This window comes from Lynx rufus, unplaced genomic scaffold (assembly GCF_022079265.1).
Source record: "Lynx rufus isolate CCGP_SWC_20201006 ecotype Redwood Valley unplaced genomic scaffold, mLynRuf1.p SCAF_5, whole genome shotgun sequence".
Taxonomy (NCBI): domain Eukaryota; kingdom Metazoa; phylum Chordata; class Mammalia; order Carnivora; family Felidae; genus Lynx; species Lynx rufus.
The window spans coordinates 50,928,606-50,944,469 of NW_025814867.1; the positions used below are offsets into that span (position 1 = coordinate 50,928,606).

Here is a 15,864-nt window from a genome sequence, read left to right on the forward strand (position 1 = left end):
TGTGTTGGAGAATGGGCTCCTTTGAAGATAATGGATTTTTTTTTCTCTCGCTTCTTTTAAGATCTCTTTAACTTTGATGTTCTTCAAGTGCACTACCAGATGCCCAGATGGGAGATATATTTTTATTTATCTTGCTTGGAATCCATTGAGTTTCCTAGATTTGTGTGTTAGTGTTTTTCATCAATCTGGAATATTCCCTTCAAAAATTGCTTCTTCCCCCTTTTCTCTCCTTCTGAATAATGAATAGATATATATTAGATCTTTCACTCTATCCACCATATATCAACTTCTCTTTTATATTTTCCACTTCCTGTACTGCACTCTATATAATTTCTTTAAATCTCCCTTTTAGTGTATTACTTCATTTTTTTTAGCTGTGAATAATCTGCTACAGGACCATGCACTGTTTTTCATTTTGATTATTATATTTTTAATTTCTGCAAGTTGGATTGGGTTCTTTTTCATATTTCATTAGTCATTTAAATCAATCCTTTATTTCTTTGAACATCTGATTTTATATTCTGTATCTGAAAATTCAAAACTTTAGAAAGTATGAGTTTAATTATGCTGTCATTATGTCTTACTCTTACTGGCTTTTTTTTTCTTTTACAGTTTTGTGATTTTTTTTAAAAAAAATTATGATCTCATAGATTTTGACTCTTTATCTGTAGAAAATCTTTGAGTCCCAGATTGAAGATAGATTGCTCCTGAAAATATCAGTGTTTTTCCTACCTGTTTTTCCTACCAGGCATCTGGAGGCAAAGTTAACCTATTACCACTATAAAATATCTTTTCAACATGAAGCTCTTTGAGCCACTCAGGTAGTATGAATTCACAATACAAACCTGCATTAGGGTTAGTTTGTGTTTACAGATTCTTGTGAGAGATATATATCTTTCCCTCTACCTAGCACCCATATTCAAAACCAGTAATTTTCCTTTTGTACCTTGAGAGATGTTATTTGAATTTTACACATGCTAGGTGTGAATTTCACACATATGTTACACATGCAGCTCTTTGAGATGCAGCTTTATGCAGGTGAGTTTACTGGTAGACTCTTCTCTCTTGAGCCCTTCATGGCTGTGAAATTTAAAGCTCAAGTTCATCAGATTTGGAAAGTACCTTCAAGGTGAGAGTTGCTTTCAATGCTCTACTTATAGTTGGGGGTTCTTCCTTTTGCTTCACTTTTTTAAGGTTTAGTTTGGAATAGTTTTATATTTATAGAAAAGTTACAGGAACCCATGGGGGAGGGGAAGGAAAAAAAAAAAAAAGAGGTTAGAGTGGGAGAGAGCCAAAGCATAAGAGAATGTTAAAAACTGAGAACAAACTGAGGGTTGATGGGGGGTGGGAGGGAGGGGAGGGTGGGTGATGGGTATTGAGGAGGGCACCTTTTGGGATGAGCACTGGGTGTTGTATGGAAACCAATTTGTCAATAAATTTCATATATATAAAAAAAAAATAAAAAAAATAAAAAAAAAAAGAAAAGTTACAAAGACAGTACAGAGAGGGTTTATGTTTCTCCTTGGCCCATTTTTTATAACCATGACACATCTGTGAAAACTAAGAAACTAACATTGGTGTAATACATTTAGCTAATTGTTGATAATTAACTAAACTACAGTTTATTCATATTTCAATAAGTTTCTACTCATATCCTTCTGTTCTTTCACTTGAGTTTTGTTCTCCGCATCCTTCCCACATTTTGTCCGGCTCACTGATGAATTTAAAGATTTTTTCAGAAGTTAAAAAATGTTTAATTGGGCACCTGGGTGGCTCAGTCGGTTAAGCATCTGACTTCAGCTCAGGTCATGATCTCACAGTTGTGAGTTTGAGTCCTGCATCGGGTGAGCTTGGGCCCTGCTTCAGGTGAACACAAGCCCCACTTTGGGTGAGCACGAGCCCTGTTTCAGGAAAAAAAAAACATGAGCCCCATTTTGGGTGAACCCCGCTTCTCTCTCTCTCTCTCTCCCCCCTGCTCTCCATGCCCCTTGTGGGATTCTCCCTCTGCCTCTCATGGGATTCTCTCTCTGCCCCCTCACCCACTTGTGCCCCCCCACCTCAAAAAATGTTTACTTATTTTAAGTAGGAAAGTTGTCAAGGTACCTAGTCCAACATACTTCTGGAAAGAGAAGTCTGGGAGCTTTTTTTTTTTTCAATCTGCTTCCCTTAAATGATACGCATTATCCTGGTTACCAAGTCAAACATGTCTTCTTATGCTTGTGTCCTTAAAATTTTCTAGCCTAGAAATGTAGGCACTATTTTTATTATGGTAAAAAATGTGTGATAATATTGTAAGAGTGAGACTAGAAAAGAAAACAAGACATAGATTGAAGGTCTGTAATAATACTATAGGTGAGAGATAAAGTCAAGAACCTTAACAAGGCAGTTGTTGGTGGGAAAGGAAGAGAGGAAATAGTTTGAGGTGCACTCAGGAAGTAAAATATAGAATTTGGTCTTGAACGGATGTAGTAGAACATGGAGAAGCAAGAGTCAGAGAGAACTCAGAGATTTCAAACCAAAGATTTGGACTCCTGAAGATTTTCAGAAGTCAAAAAGAAAAGCAAGATTGCAGCAGGTGATGGTGAATTTGTTTTTTTGATGTATCTGGTTGTTAATGGATCATTAGAGTGGCGATGTCCAACAGGTAGTAATAAACGAAAGTCACAGTTTTGAGAAAGGAGTCAGAACTAAAAGGAACAGGGTGATGATGGAAAACAAAGAGATTAGAAAGAGGAATAAGCAATGGAGAAGAATCATCTGTACGGAAACTAAGGAAGGTCATGATTCTAGAAAAGGGAAGGAACCCTAATCAACAGGTGCAGTTTTGCCACTAGTGATATCCAAAGACTTAATTTCAGTGCCCCTCCCTGTGAAATGCTCTTATGGGGCACCTGGGTGGCTCAGTCAGTTAAGCATCCGACTTCGGCTCAGGTCATGGTCTCATGGTTCCTGGGTTTGAGCCCCACATCAGGCTTTGTGCTGACAGCTCAGAGCCTGGAGCCTGCTTCCAGTTCTGTGTCTCCCTCTCTCTCTGCCCCTCCTCTGCTCATACTCTGTCTCTTTCTCAAGAATAAACATTAAAAAAAAAAAAGCTCTTATGAATCTTTTGCTCTTACCTCCACCCAGAGGATTATGAACTAAGCTTTAAGATCCATTCATATGGGGGCGCCTAGGTGGCTCAGTTGGTTAAGTGTACGACTCTTGGTTTCTACTTGGGTCATGATCTCATGGTTCATGGGTTCAGTCCCCACGTTGGGCTTTGTGATGACAGCATGGAGACTGCTTGGGATTCTCTGTCTCCCTCTCTCTCTGCCACCTTCTCTGCTTGCTCACTCTCTAATAATTTTTTTTAAAAAAGGTCCATTTATATGGATTAAAATATTAAAATGTTTTTTGTTTCCAATTTTCTTATATGTTTTGTACTATACCATTTCTCAAACACTACCCTCTCCTTAATTTGGTTTGTTCCTATCAGTACTTGAGACAGGTAAAAGAAAAATAAATCTAGCAAGAACTACCAACATGTGTTGATTTTATGGCATATCCCAACATATTTTCTTTTTTTAAGGAAACAAAATATCGTCTAGTGTTGGAATTTAGTCGTAAACTTTGGAACCATGATGTGTGATGTTTTATTATATTTATGACTCCACATATGTTGTTACTATTTCATGCAAAAATAATAACATAACTTATTAAGCAAAAATTAGGAGAAAAATACTGATGAAATACTTACCTTGTATGCAGTGTTTGTAAATTTCTGTGAATGGTTAAAATATTATTTAATGGTAGTATTTATATTGTTAAAGAGAATAAACAGACTAAGTTGTGAAGTACTATTCTCTGAGCCAGGAACTGCAATTTAGGAAGAGTGTCAGGGTGAGTCTTGATTCATTTGTTGGGTTTATGGTTTTCAGGGAATTAATGCTGATTTCACATCAGAAAAGCATCGAGCAGCTGCAGGAAACCCTTAGACAGAAGCTGCTGAATGATGATAACTGGAGAGAGAAGGTAACAATAATGTAACTTTCATCAGCATGTGTCTTATTTGCTTTTTCAAAATTCTGTTTGCCAGGAGACTATTCCGGATATCTTTGCTTCTATGCACATTTTGATTCCTTCTGGAATTTCCTAGGCCAAACATACTTATAATGTGTGTCTTTTCCATAATACTAGACAACATAATAGGAAATAAAAAGGTAAGAACAGAATTTTAAAACTTGTAAAATTAAGATGGCCCCTAGTTCTCATGTAAAAGTTTAATTTTTATTTTCAAATATTTTACCTTTTTCCTGTAAAGTGACAGAATCTGCCTTTGACCACATCCTTAAAAGCAGGGGAATATTAATTCATTCTTGTAGTTTCTCTGCTTTTAAGAAGATAATGTAAGAGAATGGAAAATGACAAGATTACTCAGTTATGAACTTTTGGCAAAGTAAAAGGAAAGTATTTAGCTCACTCTTTATAAGGAAAATATTTTCTCTTAGAGGATTGAAAAATGCATTGATTGTTGGCTTTGGACTTCTCTAAATTTTTCAAAGTTTCAGTAATAAATATGTATTACTTTAATAATTTTAAGGAATTCAAATAATATTCTAAAAATTGTTGGTCCCTATCTTCTCAGGCCATGTACAACTCTAGTCATTGAGACTATAACCATGATCTCCCTGTCATAAACTTCTGATACTCCTTGATTGATCCCTGGACCTTGTCCTGAACAATGTCCTGAAGCCTTTCCAACTCTTTCTCTTGCCCAACTGATACCTATCCCTAGCACTAGCCTTCATCCTTGGTTTTTTGATACCATTATAAATTTGCATCTAGTACTAGAGCTAGCTACTGAAATTCAGATTGCTTGACTTAAGCCCCGACAACCTGTTTGGTTATATCAGATTCTTCTCCTTGGTGACCAGACCCTATAACTTGTAACTTCAAGCAATAAGCAGTGACTACATTCAAACTAACATCTCCACCTGGACTCTTCACTCTACCATCCACCAAACTTAGACCCTTTAGATATCGTTGCTGGCTCAGATGAGATCTAAATTTTTCACTTTCATTTCCAGTATTTACTCAGTTGGCCATACACTGGCATTACTGGCCCTCTACATATGAATCTCACTTCCCTTGTCCCTCAGGGATAGCACACTCAGGCTGTAAGAGAAATGATCACTAGAACAACAGCTCCATAGAGGCAACAATTAAAACTTAAGAATGGACTAATGGTTGCTCTAAGTGACTCATTCTTATTTTGAAGTATGGACTTTTTCTTTTCCATCTCCTAAAGCCCACATTTTTTGAATTTTTATTAGTCTGGGGGTACTCAATTGGCTATTCTTAGTCACTTCCTCCATCCTTACCAACTCATGTTTAAAAATACAAAAAAGATGATCAACCTAACAAGCAATCCAAAAAAGGCAAATTAAAACAATGAGATTTTTTTTTTACCCATCCAGTTGACAGAATGGTTTTGGCATTGTGGCAAAGTCTAGCAAGGTAATCTTTCATACTCACTGTTCAACAGGCTGAAAGTTACAGCAACCCTTTGGGAGCAATTTGGCAGTATGTATGAAGAGATATTGTAAACATCTCATCTTTTGATGCAGAACTTTCACTGACGGAATTAGTGTGAATAGAGATTCACAGATTCTTCTCTTCCCTCAAATGCCTGAGCTCCTCTTAGACCGATAGAGTGAACTTTCCAGCCTTTGCTTGTATAGAAGTTCTTTATCTCCTTGGTCACACCCCTGAAGTACTTTCAAATACAATATACTGTAGAAGTCTCTGCATTTATGATCTCTTCTTATACTGCTTCTTACTGTACCCTGTCCATAAGGTGCTAACACAAGTAGACCAAGTTAGTGTTAGCATCTGATCATATAAAAAAGTATTATGATCTTGCTTCATGCTGTTAATTTGATGATGCAAATAAACCTATGTAAGATTTTCTAAGTTCCTACTGAGACCATGATATCATTCTCATAAATTAATTGTATCATAGACATATTTTGGCATGTATAATTTTCTATGATATAAATGGGCATTTCATTTTGTTGAGAGGACATGACTTCTTATTAATAAATCTTATAATTTAGCTTGGCAGTAAATCCAGATCCAGACCAGTAAAGCCAAGGAATGATAATTAGGTCTTGGCCGTGTTAGTTATTGAGACTATGAATAAAAAGTTCCCTAAAAGTCCTCTCATGAGAAAGGAGAATCACTACTATGACACTGTCATCTCTTTCTTGGGTCACTGTGCCTTTGTGTAGGAATGAAATGTTCCCTTTACAAATATATAATTCACATATTAGAATAAACTTCATAACTTAAGTGCTTTTAGCATTCAAAAAGAGTAGATAGCAATTTGTGCCTCTGCTTAATTATTTTAGAGTATGTAAAAAGCACATAATAGAATCAATAGTTGCTATGCAACAAAGATGGCACATTTTAAAATAACTGTATATTTACCAATTGCCATAGATTTTTGTTTATTTCAAGTATTCTTTGATGTGAAGAAAATAAATTATTGTGTATGGTGAACATTTAAAATTGGTTCCAAGTTAACAGTGTTGTTACTTTTCAGTTAAAACTTTTGTAATTAAGAAATTTCCTGTAGCCAGAGTGCTGACATTAAGTGATAGTCATGTATTGACTATTACTTTGTAGTGCAATAAACAAATTCCAACCAAATATTTTCTTAGATTATTACTAAGATATCATCACATTTAGGAACATTTTAGAATTGTATTACCATTGACCTCATTTTAAATAGTACATAAAGCATTTAAAACCCAATATTTTATGACAAGTTCATCCCTGTACATTTTGTTGTGTTATAAGCTATCCTTTTAAATTTCATTTGTAGTACACTAAAACACATTAGGAATTATTCAGCCATTTGGCTCGTCTATTTTGAAGAAGAACTTGATATAACCCAATAGTTAAAACAAACAAACAAACAGAGCCTCACCTCCTGGCTGAGCAACTGGATTAATAGTGAAAACCCAAGGGAGGGGGGTAGTTTACCTCAAGAAGTAGGCAATTCCTTGGGGCGCCTGGGTGGCGCAGTCGGTTAAGCGTCCGACTTCAGCCAGGTCACGATCTCGCGGTCCGGGAGTTCAAGCCCCGTGTTGGGCTCTGGGCTGATGGCTCAGAGCCTGGAGCCTGTTTCCAATTCTGTGTCTCCCTCTCTCTCTGCCCCTCCCCCGTTCATGCTCTGTCTCTCTCTGTCCCAAAAATAAATAAACGTTGAAAAAAAAAAATTTTTTTTAAAAAGAAGTAGGCAATTCCAGCATCAAAGGAGGCAAACCAAAAAAATATCAGGTTCTTCAAATAGAAGAGCCAAATGGCTGAATAATTCCTAATGTGTTTTTGTGTACTATTAATGAAATTTAAAAGGATCGCTTATAAAATAACAAAATGTACAGGGATGAACTTGTCATAAAAATATCAGTTTTCATTTATGCGTTATAAATATATGACTAAAAACAATAGTGAGAGCACACTTTAATTTTTAAAATTATACCGTGTAATTTTCAAAACTGAATTAATGAAATCATAAAATTTTAGATCTGGAATAGCCTGCAAATATCATATGACTTAAACCTTTAATCAGGATAATAAAAATAGTCTCCATTAATTAGAGTGTTTACTATATGCTAGGCCTGGTGCTCAATGCTTTCCATAAATGTAATTTTAATTATTATAAAATTATTATTCCCATTTGCACATGGAAAAAAATAAGGCTCAGAGAATTTATGTAAGTTGCCAAGGTTATATAGCCAGGAAATGAGAACCGATACAAACCTGGGCAGGGTGGGGGGTGAGAGCTAAATAAAAAATGCAAAAACTTCTGCATTTGACCTATATGAACTAACAGGAACCAGATTTACCCTCCCTCCTAAACAAGTAAACCATTGGGAAAAAGATAGAAAACAATGGTTTGAAGACACTAGATATCAAATAATGATTCCTATAGATGAGAGACAAATGAGGTGAATTCTGTGATTGCCCAGACTTCGTTCCTTGAAAGAAATTTAAGGCCACAATACAGGAAGTGTGAATCTAGGTAGTTTGGCAGATTCTTCGAGTTGAGGAGACCTGAGAGATCAAGGTGGCTAGAATTCACAGGGTAGTGTTCTCAGGGGAAAGCTGCACACAGAAATAATGCTGGAGATCTACGAAGAGTTCCCATAAAGTATATGCATGGTTAATGCATATGTGTGGGGAAACTACTCAAAGGCAGAGAAAGACCCATGAAAAGACTAAAGGGGAGTACCAAATGCTCACACATGGCCAGACTGGAAAACTTATAATTTATAGGGCACTGGGTAAAGTTCTCAGAAGAGTTTTGCATCAGCAGTAAGGAAAAATTAGCCCTAGACTAAATGCTGAGCTGATCCTGCCTAACAATTTTCAAAGGAAGAACTAAAAAACTCACGGTGATTCCAATAAACTTAACTGCATCCCACAACAGAGTTCAATAATATTCATAGGAATACAGAAATATTCAGCATCTAATGAGGTAAAATTTACAATGCCTGGCATTCAGTCAAAAGTTGCCATTCAAAACAAAACAAAACAAACAAACAAAACAGGAAAACTCATAATGAGAGAAAAATCAATTAATAAAAACTGACTTAGAAAGGCACAGGTATCAGAATTAGCAGACAAAGACATTAAAACAGTTATGATAACAGGATTCCATTTGTCCAAAATCTGGGGGAAAAATTGATCATGTTAAGTAGAGATATGGGAGATATAAAAAAGATCTAAAATGAACCTCTAGAGATGAAAAGAACAATATCTAAGACGAAAAGTACACTAGATGGGATTAATATCAGATTAGACCTTTCAAAAGAAAAGTTTAGTGAAATTGAACACACAGCAATTGAAACAAAAATAGAAAACTCAAAACAAACAAACAAGAACATCAGGGAGCTATGAGACAAATTTAAATGGACTAATATATGCATATTTGGAATCCCCAAAGGACAAGAAAGAGAAGAAAGGACAGAAAAAGTATTTAAAGAAATAATGACTGAAAAATTTAAGAGTTAATGAAAACTATAAACCCACACATGCAAGAAGCTCGACAAACCTCAAGCACACCAAGGAACATTATAATCTAATTGCTCAAAATAGTGATAAAAAGAAAATCTTAAAAACAACCAGAGAATAATAGACATATAGAGAGGAACAAAGGTGAGGATGACAGCAGTTTTTTCATCAAAGACAATATAAGCAAGAGGAAGGTGGGATTGAAAGTACTGGAAGAATGAGGGGCCTGGGGGTGCATGCTGCCAATCTAGAATTCCAAACAAAGTGAAAATATCTTTCAAATATGAGGATGGAATAGACATTCAGAAATGAAAAAGCTGAGCAAATATATCACCAGCACACCCACACTATGAGAAATGTTAAAAGAAGGCCTTTGGTCAAAAGAAAAATTACACCACATGGAAATATGGATCCACACAAAGGAATGTAGTATATCAGAAACGGTATTGATGGCAGATTGGACCTTCTAATGTGGATAAATATATGAGTCTTTTAATTATATGAATTTCTTTAAAATATAATTAACTTTGAAACAAAAATATTAACAACCTTATGTGAGAGTTATAACACGTAGAAGCAACATATATTACAAAAATAACACAATGTCTAAGGGAAAAATGGAAGTATACTGTTGTGAGATTCTTAATTCAATACATGACATGATAAATCACTAGAAGATAGACTGCATTAAGTTAAAGATGTATTCTATAAATTCTAAAGCAACCACAGAAGTAGAAAAAGAATTATAGCTAACAAACCAGCAAAGGAAATAAAATTGAATTAAAAAAAAAAAAAAACAACCTTAAGTCAGAAGAAGACAAAAAAAAAAAAAAAAAGGAAAAGGAAAAGAGATGAGATGGGCCAAATAGCATATAACAAAATAGATTTAAAGCTAATCCTATCAATAATCAAGTTAAATGTAAGTCATCTAAACTGGGAGCAAACTTTTTCTATAAAGGACTGGTTAATAAATATCTTTGCTTTGTGGGGCATAGGCTGTCTGTTGTGACCGCTCAAATCTGCCCATTGTTGCTTAAAAACAGCCATAGACAATATACAAATGAATGGGCATGGCTGAATTTAGTCAGTGGGCCATAGTTTGCAGAGCCCTGGCCTAACTATCCCCATTAAATGATAGGATTGTCACGTTTGATAAAAATGCAAGACTCTACTGTGTTTTCCCTCCAACAAAATACACTTTAATACAAAGAAATGTCTTAACAAGTAAGTTAAAATAAAGGATGCATAACACAAATAAAATATATGCTAACACAAATCAAAAGAAAGCTAGAACTATGTTTATATTTGTGTATCTGCTTATATTTATTTATGTATATTACATATATGTAAATATATGTATTATATTTATGAAGTAAATTTCAAAGCAAAGATATTAGAATATTTTGAATATTAGCAGGGATTATGAAGTTGATTTCATATTATTAAAGAGATCATCAGTTCACCAAGAGGACATAATAATCCCAGATATTTATTCACCTAATAATTTTTAAATTAATTTTAAAATTAAGAAAAATTTGACAGAACAGCAAGGAGAAATAGACAAATCCAAAATTAGATAAGAGATGTCAACGATAGCCCTCTCTCAATAATAATTGATATAAAAATATCTAGAAAATTAGTAAAGATATATAGTATGTAAAGTAGTATAATAATTTTTATAATTATTTATTTTTAAGAGATATATTGAACACTTTTAATAAACATGACCTAATTGATTTTTATAAAATTCTCCACTTAACAACAGAATACATATTCTTCTCCAGTGCACATAGGGCATTTATTAAAATAGATCATATTCTGGAGCATAAATAACTCTCAGTAACTTTAAAAAGATTCAAAACATACAAAGTATTTTTTCTGACCACAGTGGAATTAAATTAGAATTTATTAACAAAAAGTTATCTGGAAAGATCACCAAATATTTCAAAACTAAATAAATACCAAGTCCATTCCCTTTATCACTACGCTATGTAGATGTGTGGGGAGACAGGCTACATGGAAAAACAAAACATGCTGAACCATGGGGTCTACCAGAAATAAATAAGTGTGCATACCTCTCCACCTTTGTAGTAGCTCTATGATCTTGGTGATGGTTCTTAACCTCTCTGAATCTATTTTGTAATCTAGATAGTGGGAATAATAATTATTATGTTATTATTATTATATGTTGTAAGAATTAAATGAGCTAATATAAGTAGCCATCCTACTTTGTATTGGTGCTAAGAGAATATTCCCTCCTTTCATCCTGAGTTTACAGTTTCTGACAGGGCTTCAATATATATTCTATTCCTTAGCATTGTTTTTTTACTGCAAAGTCTGGGTATTTGAATAATCATCTACTTTTACAATATATTTATTCAGTAGTCAGTTCATAAATAATGAATTATTAGTTTTCAACCAGCATTTGTTTTAACTTTTAGAACATAGTAAAATTTATTTATAGGAGATATATTTTTAAAAATTATGTAGATACATCAAATATAAACAAATGACCTAATTTCTCCTTTGGCATCTGAAATTCCCTTGCTTTTATAGGGATTGTCAGTAATGAGTGATTATGTTACAATATGCTATTTGGCTCCATTGACGGAAAATTATCTCAGAATCAACCACAAATAACTCACTTGGAAAATAGTGAAAAGATGGTATTTTGAACATCAGTATTAGACACAGGTGTTATACTAATAATGCATATCAACACGAATACAAAAGGAATTTAAAAACAACATACTCAGAATGGAATCATCGGGAAGCCCCTGGAATCATCAGGAAGCCTTCACCAAGGAGATAGAGTTTGAGCTAACGGGGGATATGGATAAATAAAAAGCAGAAAAATTCAAACCTGTAATGTGTACACAGATAGCAATTTATTTTCTTTGTGTAATTGAGCTCATATATTACTCATGCTTTTGTTTTATTTTATTTTTTTATATAATTTATTGTCAAATTGATTTCCAGACAACACCCAGTGCTCATCCCAACAGGTGCCCTCCTCAATGCCCATCACCCACTTTCCCCTCTCCCCCACCCCCATCAACCCTCAGTTTGTTCTCAGTATTTAAGAGTCTCCTATGGTTTGCCTCCTTCCCTCTAACTTTTTTTTCCCCCCTTCCCCTCCCCCTCTGGCCTTCTGTTAATTTTCTCAGGATCCACATATGAGTGAAAACATATGGTATCTGTCTTTCTCTGACTGACTTATTTCACTTAGCATAATACTCTCCAGTTCCATCCATGTTGCTACAAATGGCCAGATCTCATTGCCAAGTAGTATTCCATTGTATATATAAACCACATCTTCTTTATCCATTCGTAAGTTGATGGACATTTAGGCTCTTCCCATAATTTGGCTATTGTTGAAAGTGCTGCTACAAACATTGGGGTGCAAGTGCCCCTACGCATCAGCGCTCCTGTATCCCTTGAGTGAATCCCCAGCAGTGCTATTGTTTTAGAAATCAGAATTTCCCCGTGATTATGAAAATTACTATTAGTTATTATATAAAGTAGTTTGTATTTTATATAAGCACCATCATCAAATTCATTTATTTTGTATAAGCATAAGTTCTTTCATCTAAGAGATTTTTATTTATTTATTTATTTATTTATTTATTTATTTTCATCTAGGATATTTTAATTTTTTTAATGTTTATTATTTTTGAGAGAGAGAGAGAGAGAGAGAGAAAGAGAGACAGAGATAGAGCATGAGTGGGGAGAGGGCAGAGTGAGAGGAAGACACAGAATCTGAAACAGGCTCCAGGCTCTGAGCTGTCAGCACAGAGCCTGACGTGGGGCCTGAACTCAGGCACAGTGAGATCATGACCTGAGCTGAAGTCTGACACTCAACTGACTGAGCCACCCAGGAACCTCTCATCTAGGATATTTTAAACAGCTTCTATCAATATGTAAAAAATATAAACGTGATAATTTGGCATGAATTCATCTTCTCAATGACAATATACTGGCTTAAGAAAATCCTTGTGTTTGTGGGCTTCTCATTTTGTTCAAACTATTCAGATTATGAAGGAACCAATAGTATCATCTCTCTATGCTACAGTGTCAACACTTTCAGATGGCCTTGAAGCTTCCTTAAACGTTTAGAAATCCCTCCTGAAGCTCGTCACTGTGCTTCTCTTTCTCTGGTTGTGCAAACTAAAAATCAAATCAGTGATAGTAAAATCACTCTGCTCTCTTCTATCTTCATGCTCTTTCTTTCCCTTCTTCCTTTCTCTCTCCCTCTCTCTCTCTTTCTCTTTACCTATAAGTATTCATTCCAAGGAATAGTTCAGGAGCAAGAAGATCTCCCTGCTACCTGCCTCAGAACAGAACATTCTACTCATTCAATCCACCAGCTGCCTTCTTTTCTTCCCTGAGTACTTAATGCTCCATCTTCATCAAGGGACTCTACTGGTTTCCTAAATTTTTAAAAGTCCTTCTAAAGTCTTTCTGTCATCTGATTCGTAGTTTGTCCTGTCCCACCTAGTCTGGATATCTTTTTGTTCTCTTAATTTGAGCAATCAGTCCTTATTTTGAAAGATGTCTTTTTGTCCTAAAATAACAATTCAACTCTACCAATTAGCCACACAAGGAATTTTTTGAACACTTGCTATTTTAGTACCTTGGCACACATTTTTCTTCAGCTTCTCAAAACGTGTTTATTTAGTTGTTTTTTTTTTTAATAGTATCAAGGCATCTTGTGAGCTATTAACTCTTAAAGTTACACCTTGCGAGTTTTTCAAATGTTTTGCACTTGATATCCTCCTTTCATGTGCTCTTGACTCATCTATTCCAACATGGTTGGAGCACGGGGCTGTGATCAAATGGGAAAAGTGAAAGTCAGGTTGGAGAAGTTCAGGGCTGCCATAAACAGTGTTTGCCTTGTGCCCAGCACAGTAGTACAGGCCAAGGGAGAGAAGAGAGCTGGAATCCAGCCAGTGCTCTGCTCACCAAGTGCTCTGCTCAGCATGAGGCTGTGTTCCTCTGAGGAAGGGGTGCTTTGTCAATTCACAAAAAAGTGTTGCATGGGCTGGTGGTGGCCCAGTGGAAAATCATGTATAGGAGTTTTGATTTTATAGTAATGCATTGAGAAAGCACTAAAAGGGAATAAAATAATCCAGTTTATAGTTTGTAAAGAACACCCTGCTGTGTGTGTCATAGATTGGAGAGAGGCAGGAGTGGCAGTAAGGAAGCCAGCGAAGAGGTGATAATGGCCAGAACTAGAGCGTCGGGAGTGGAAATGAAAAGAAATGAATGAATTCAAGGCATCTTTTGGAGGTGAATAGGACTTGGTGTCGAGTTAGGTGTGATAGATAAAAATGATGCCCCAGTTACTGACCTGAATAACTAGATGGATTGTGGTTACTGTGTTCGGACTGGGGAAGAAATGGGGGCAGGGGGAGACAGTTGTATTAAGGTTTCTGCTTCAGATGGCCCTTTGTAGCAACATGGATGGAACTGGAGAGTGTGATGCTAAGTGAAATAAGCCATACAGAGAAAGACAGATACCATATGGTTTCACTCTTATGTGGATCCTGAGAAACTTAACAGAAACCCATGGGGGAGGGGAAGGAAAATTAAAAGGTTAGAGTGGGAGAGAGACAAAGCATAAGAGACTCTTAAAAACTGAGAACAAACTGAGGGTTGATGGGGGGTGGGGGGGAGGTAGGTGATGGGTATTGAAGAGGGCATCTTTTGGGATGAGCACTGGGTGTTGTATGGAAACCAATTTGAGAATAAATTTCATATATTAAAAAAAAGGTTTCTGCTTCAGTTTATTTGAGACACCTCTGGTATATCTCATTGAGATATTGGCTAGCAGGAGGCAGGTGGATGTAAGTACCTGGAATTCAGAAAAACATCTGTTCTTTTTTTGAGAGACTCTGAGGCTTTCCTTGTCTTTAGAAGTGTGAACACAACACAAATGAGCAATTCTATCACGTTCCTAAATGATCCTTAGCATCCTTTTCCCCAAACAACCCACAAACTTACTTTGAGAGAACCAGAATAACTCCTTGCATTGAGTATAAACATAATTGTTTTTCCTTAAAGGAAATGCTCAGCCCTCTAACCAGTGCAATAAACTCAACTGACCCCACACTGGGGCTAGTCTTCTATCTGCATTTTATTTAATTTAAAGGACTTTCTGTTAACTTTCTTAGCAAATTTTCTGTTTCCTGGTACCCGGGTTTCGGTATTTCCCTGAGAAATTCATGTTGACCTCTGTCTTCCTTGTATAGTGGTCTGAATCACAGAGTCACAGTAAGTCAGATTTGACAGTTTTTCTCCCAAGTTATCTGGCATTTACTCCTTCTAAGAATTTATAATCATGGCACAATGTAAATCTAGAGCCAGCCTGTCACTGGGATTCTCTAATCTCACTAGATGAACGACTAGGCCAGAATGACTCCAGTACTCATAGATTTGTTCTCTCTCTTGCTCCAGTAGGCAGAGCCAAAACCAATGGTTAAAAACCACAGGGAGAGAGATGTTGGCTCAACTAAAGGAAAAACTGCCTAATGCTTAGTGCTGTCTGAAAATGGAAATGCTTGCTGGGAAGGAGTGAGTTATGGTTTCTAGGGGTGTTGAGGCACAGAGCAGACAATGGTTAGTGTAGATTCTGTGATAGAGATTGAAGGGTCACAGCACAGGAGTAATCTTCACTGACTATTTAATCCCTGTTCATGCTAGAACTTTACACAGATGTTTTGTCCCATTTAATCTTCATAATGATTCCCAAGGGAACTGGTTGTAACTCCACCAGGAGAGGTTACAGTCACAATTTAAGATTAT

The 15,864-nt window shown here is 35.8% G+C and overlaps 1 protein-coding gene across 1 annotated transcript in view; it reads left to right on the forward strand.

Moving 5' to 3' along the window:
• Positions 1-15,864, forward strand: part of LEKR1 (leucine, glutamate and lysine rich 1) — a 173,923-nt gene that overhangs the window by 140,115 nt on the left and 17,944 nt on the right. The window contains exon 9 of the mRNA XM_047100406.1: positions 3,918-4,011. Within this exon, the coding sequence (XP_046956362.1) occupies positions 3,918-4,011 (94 nt within the window). The remainder of the gene's footprint in view (positions 1-3,917; positions 4,012-15,864) is intronic.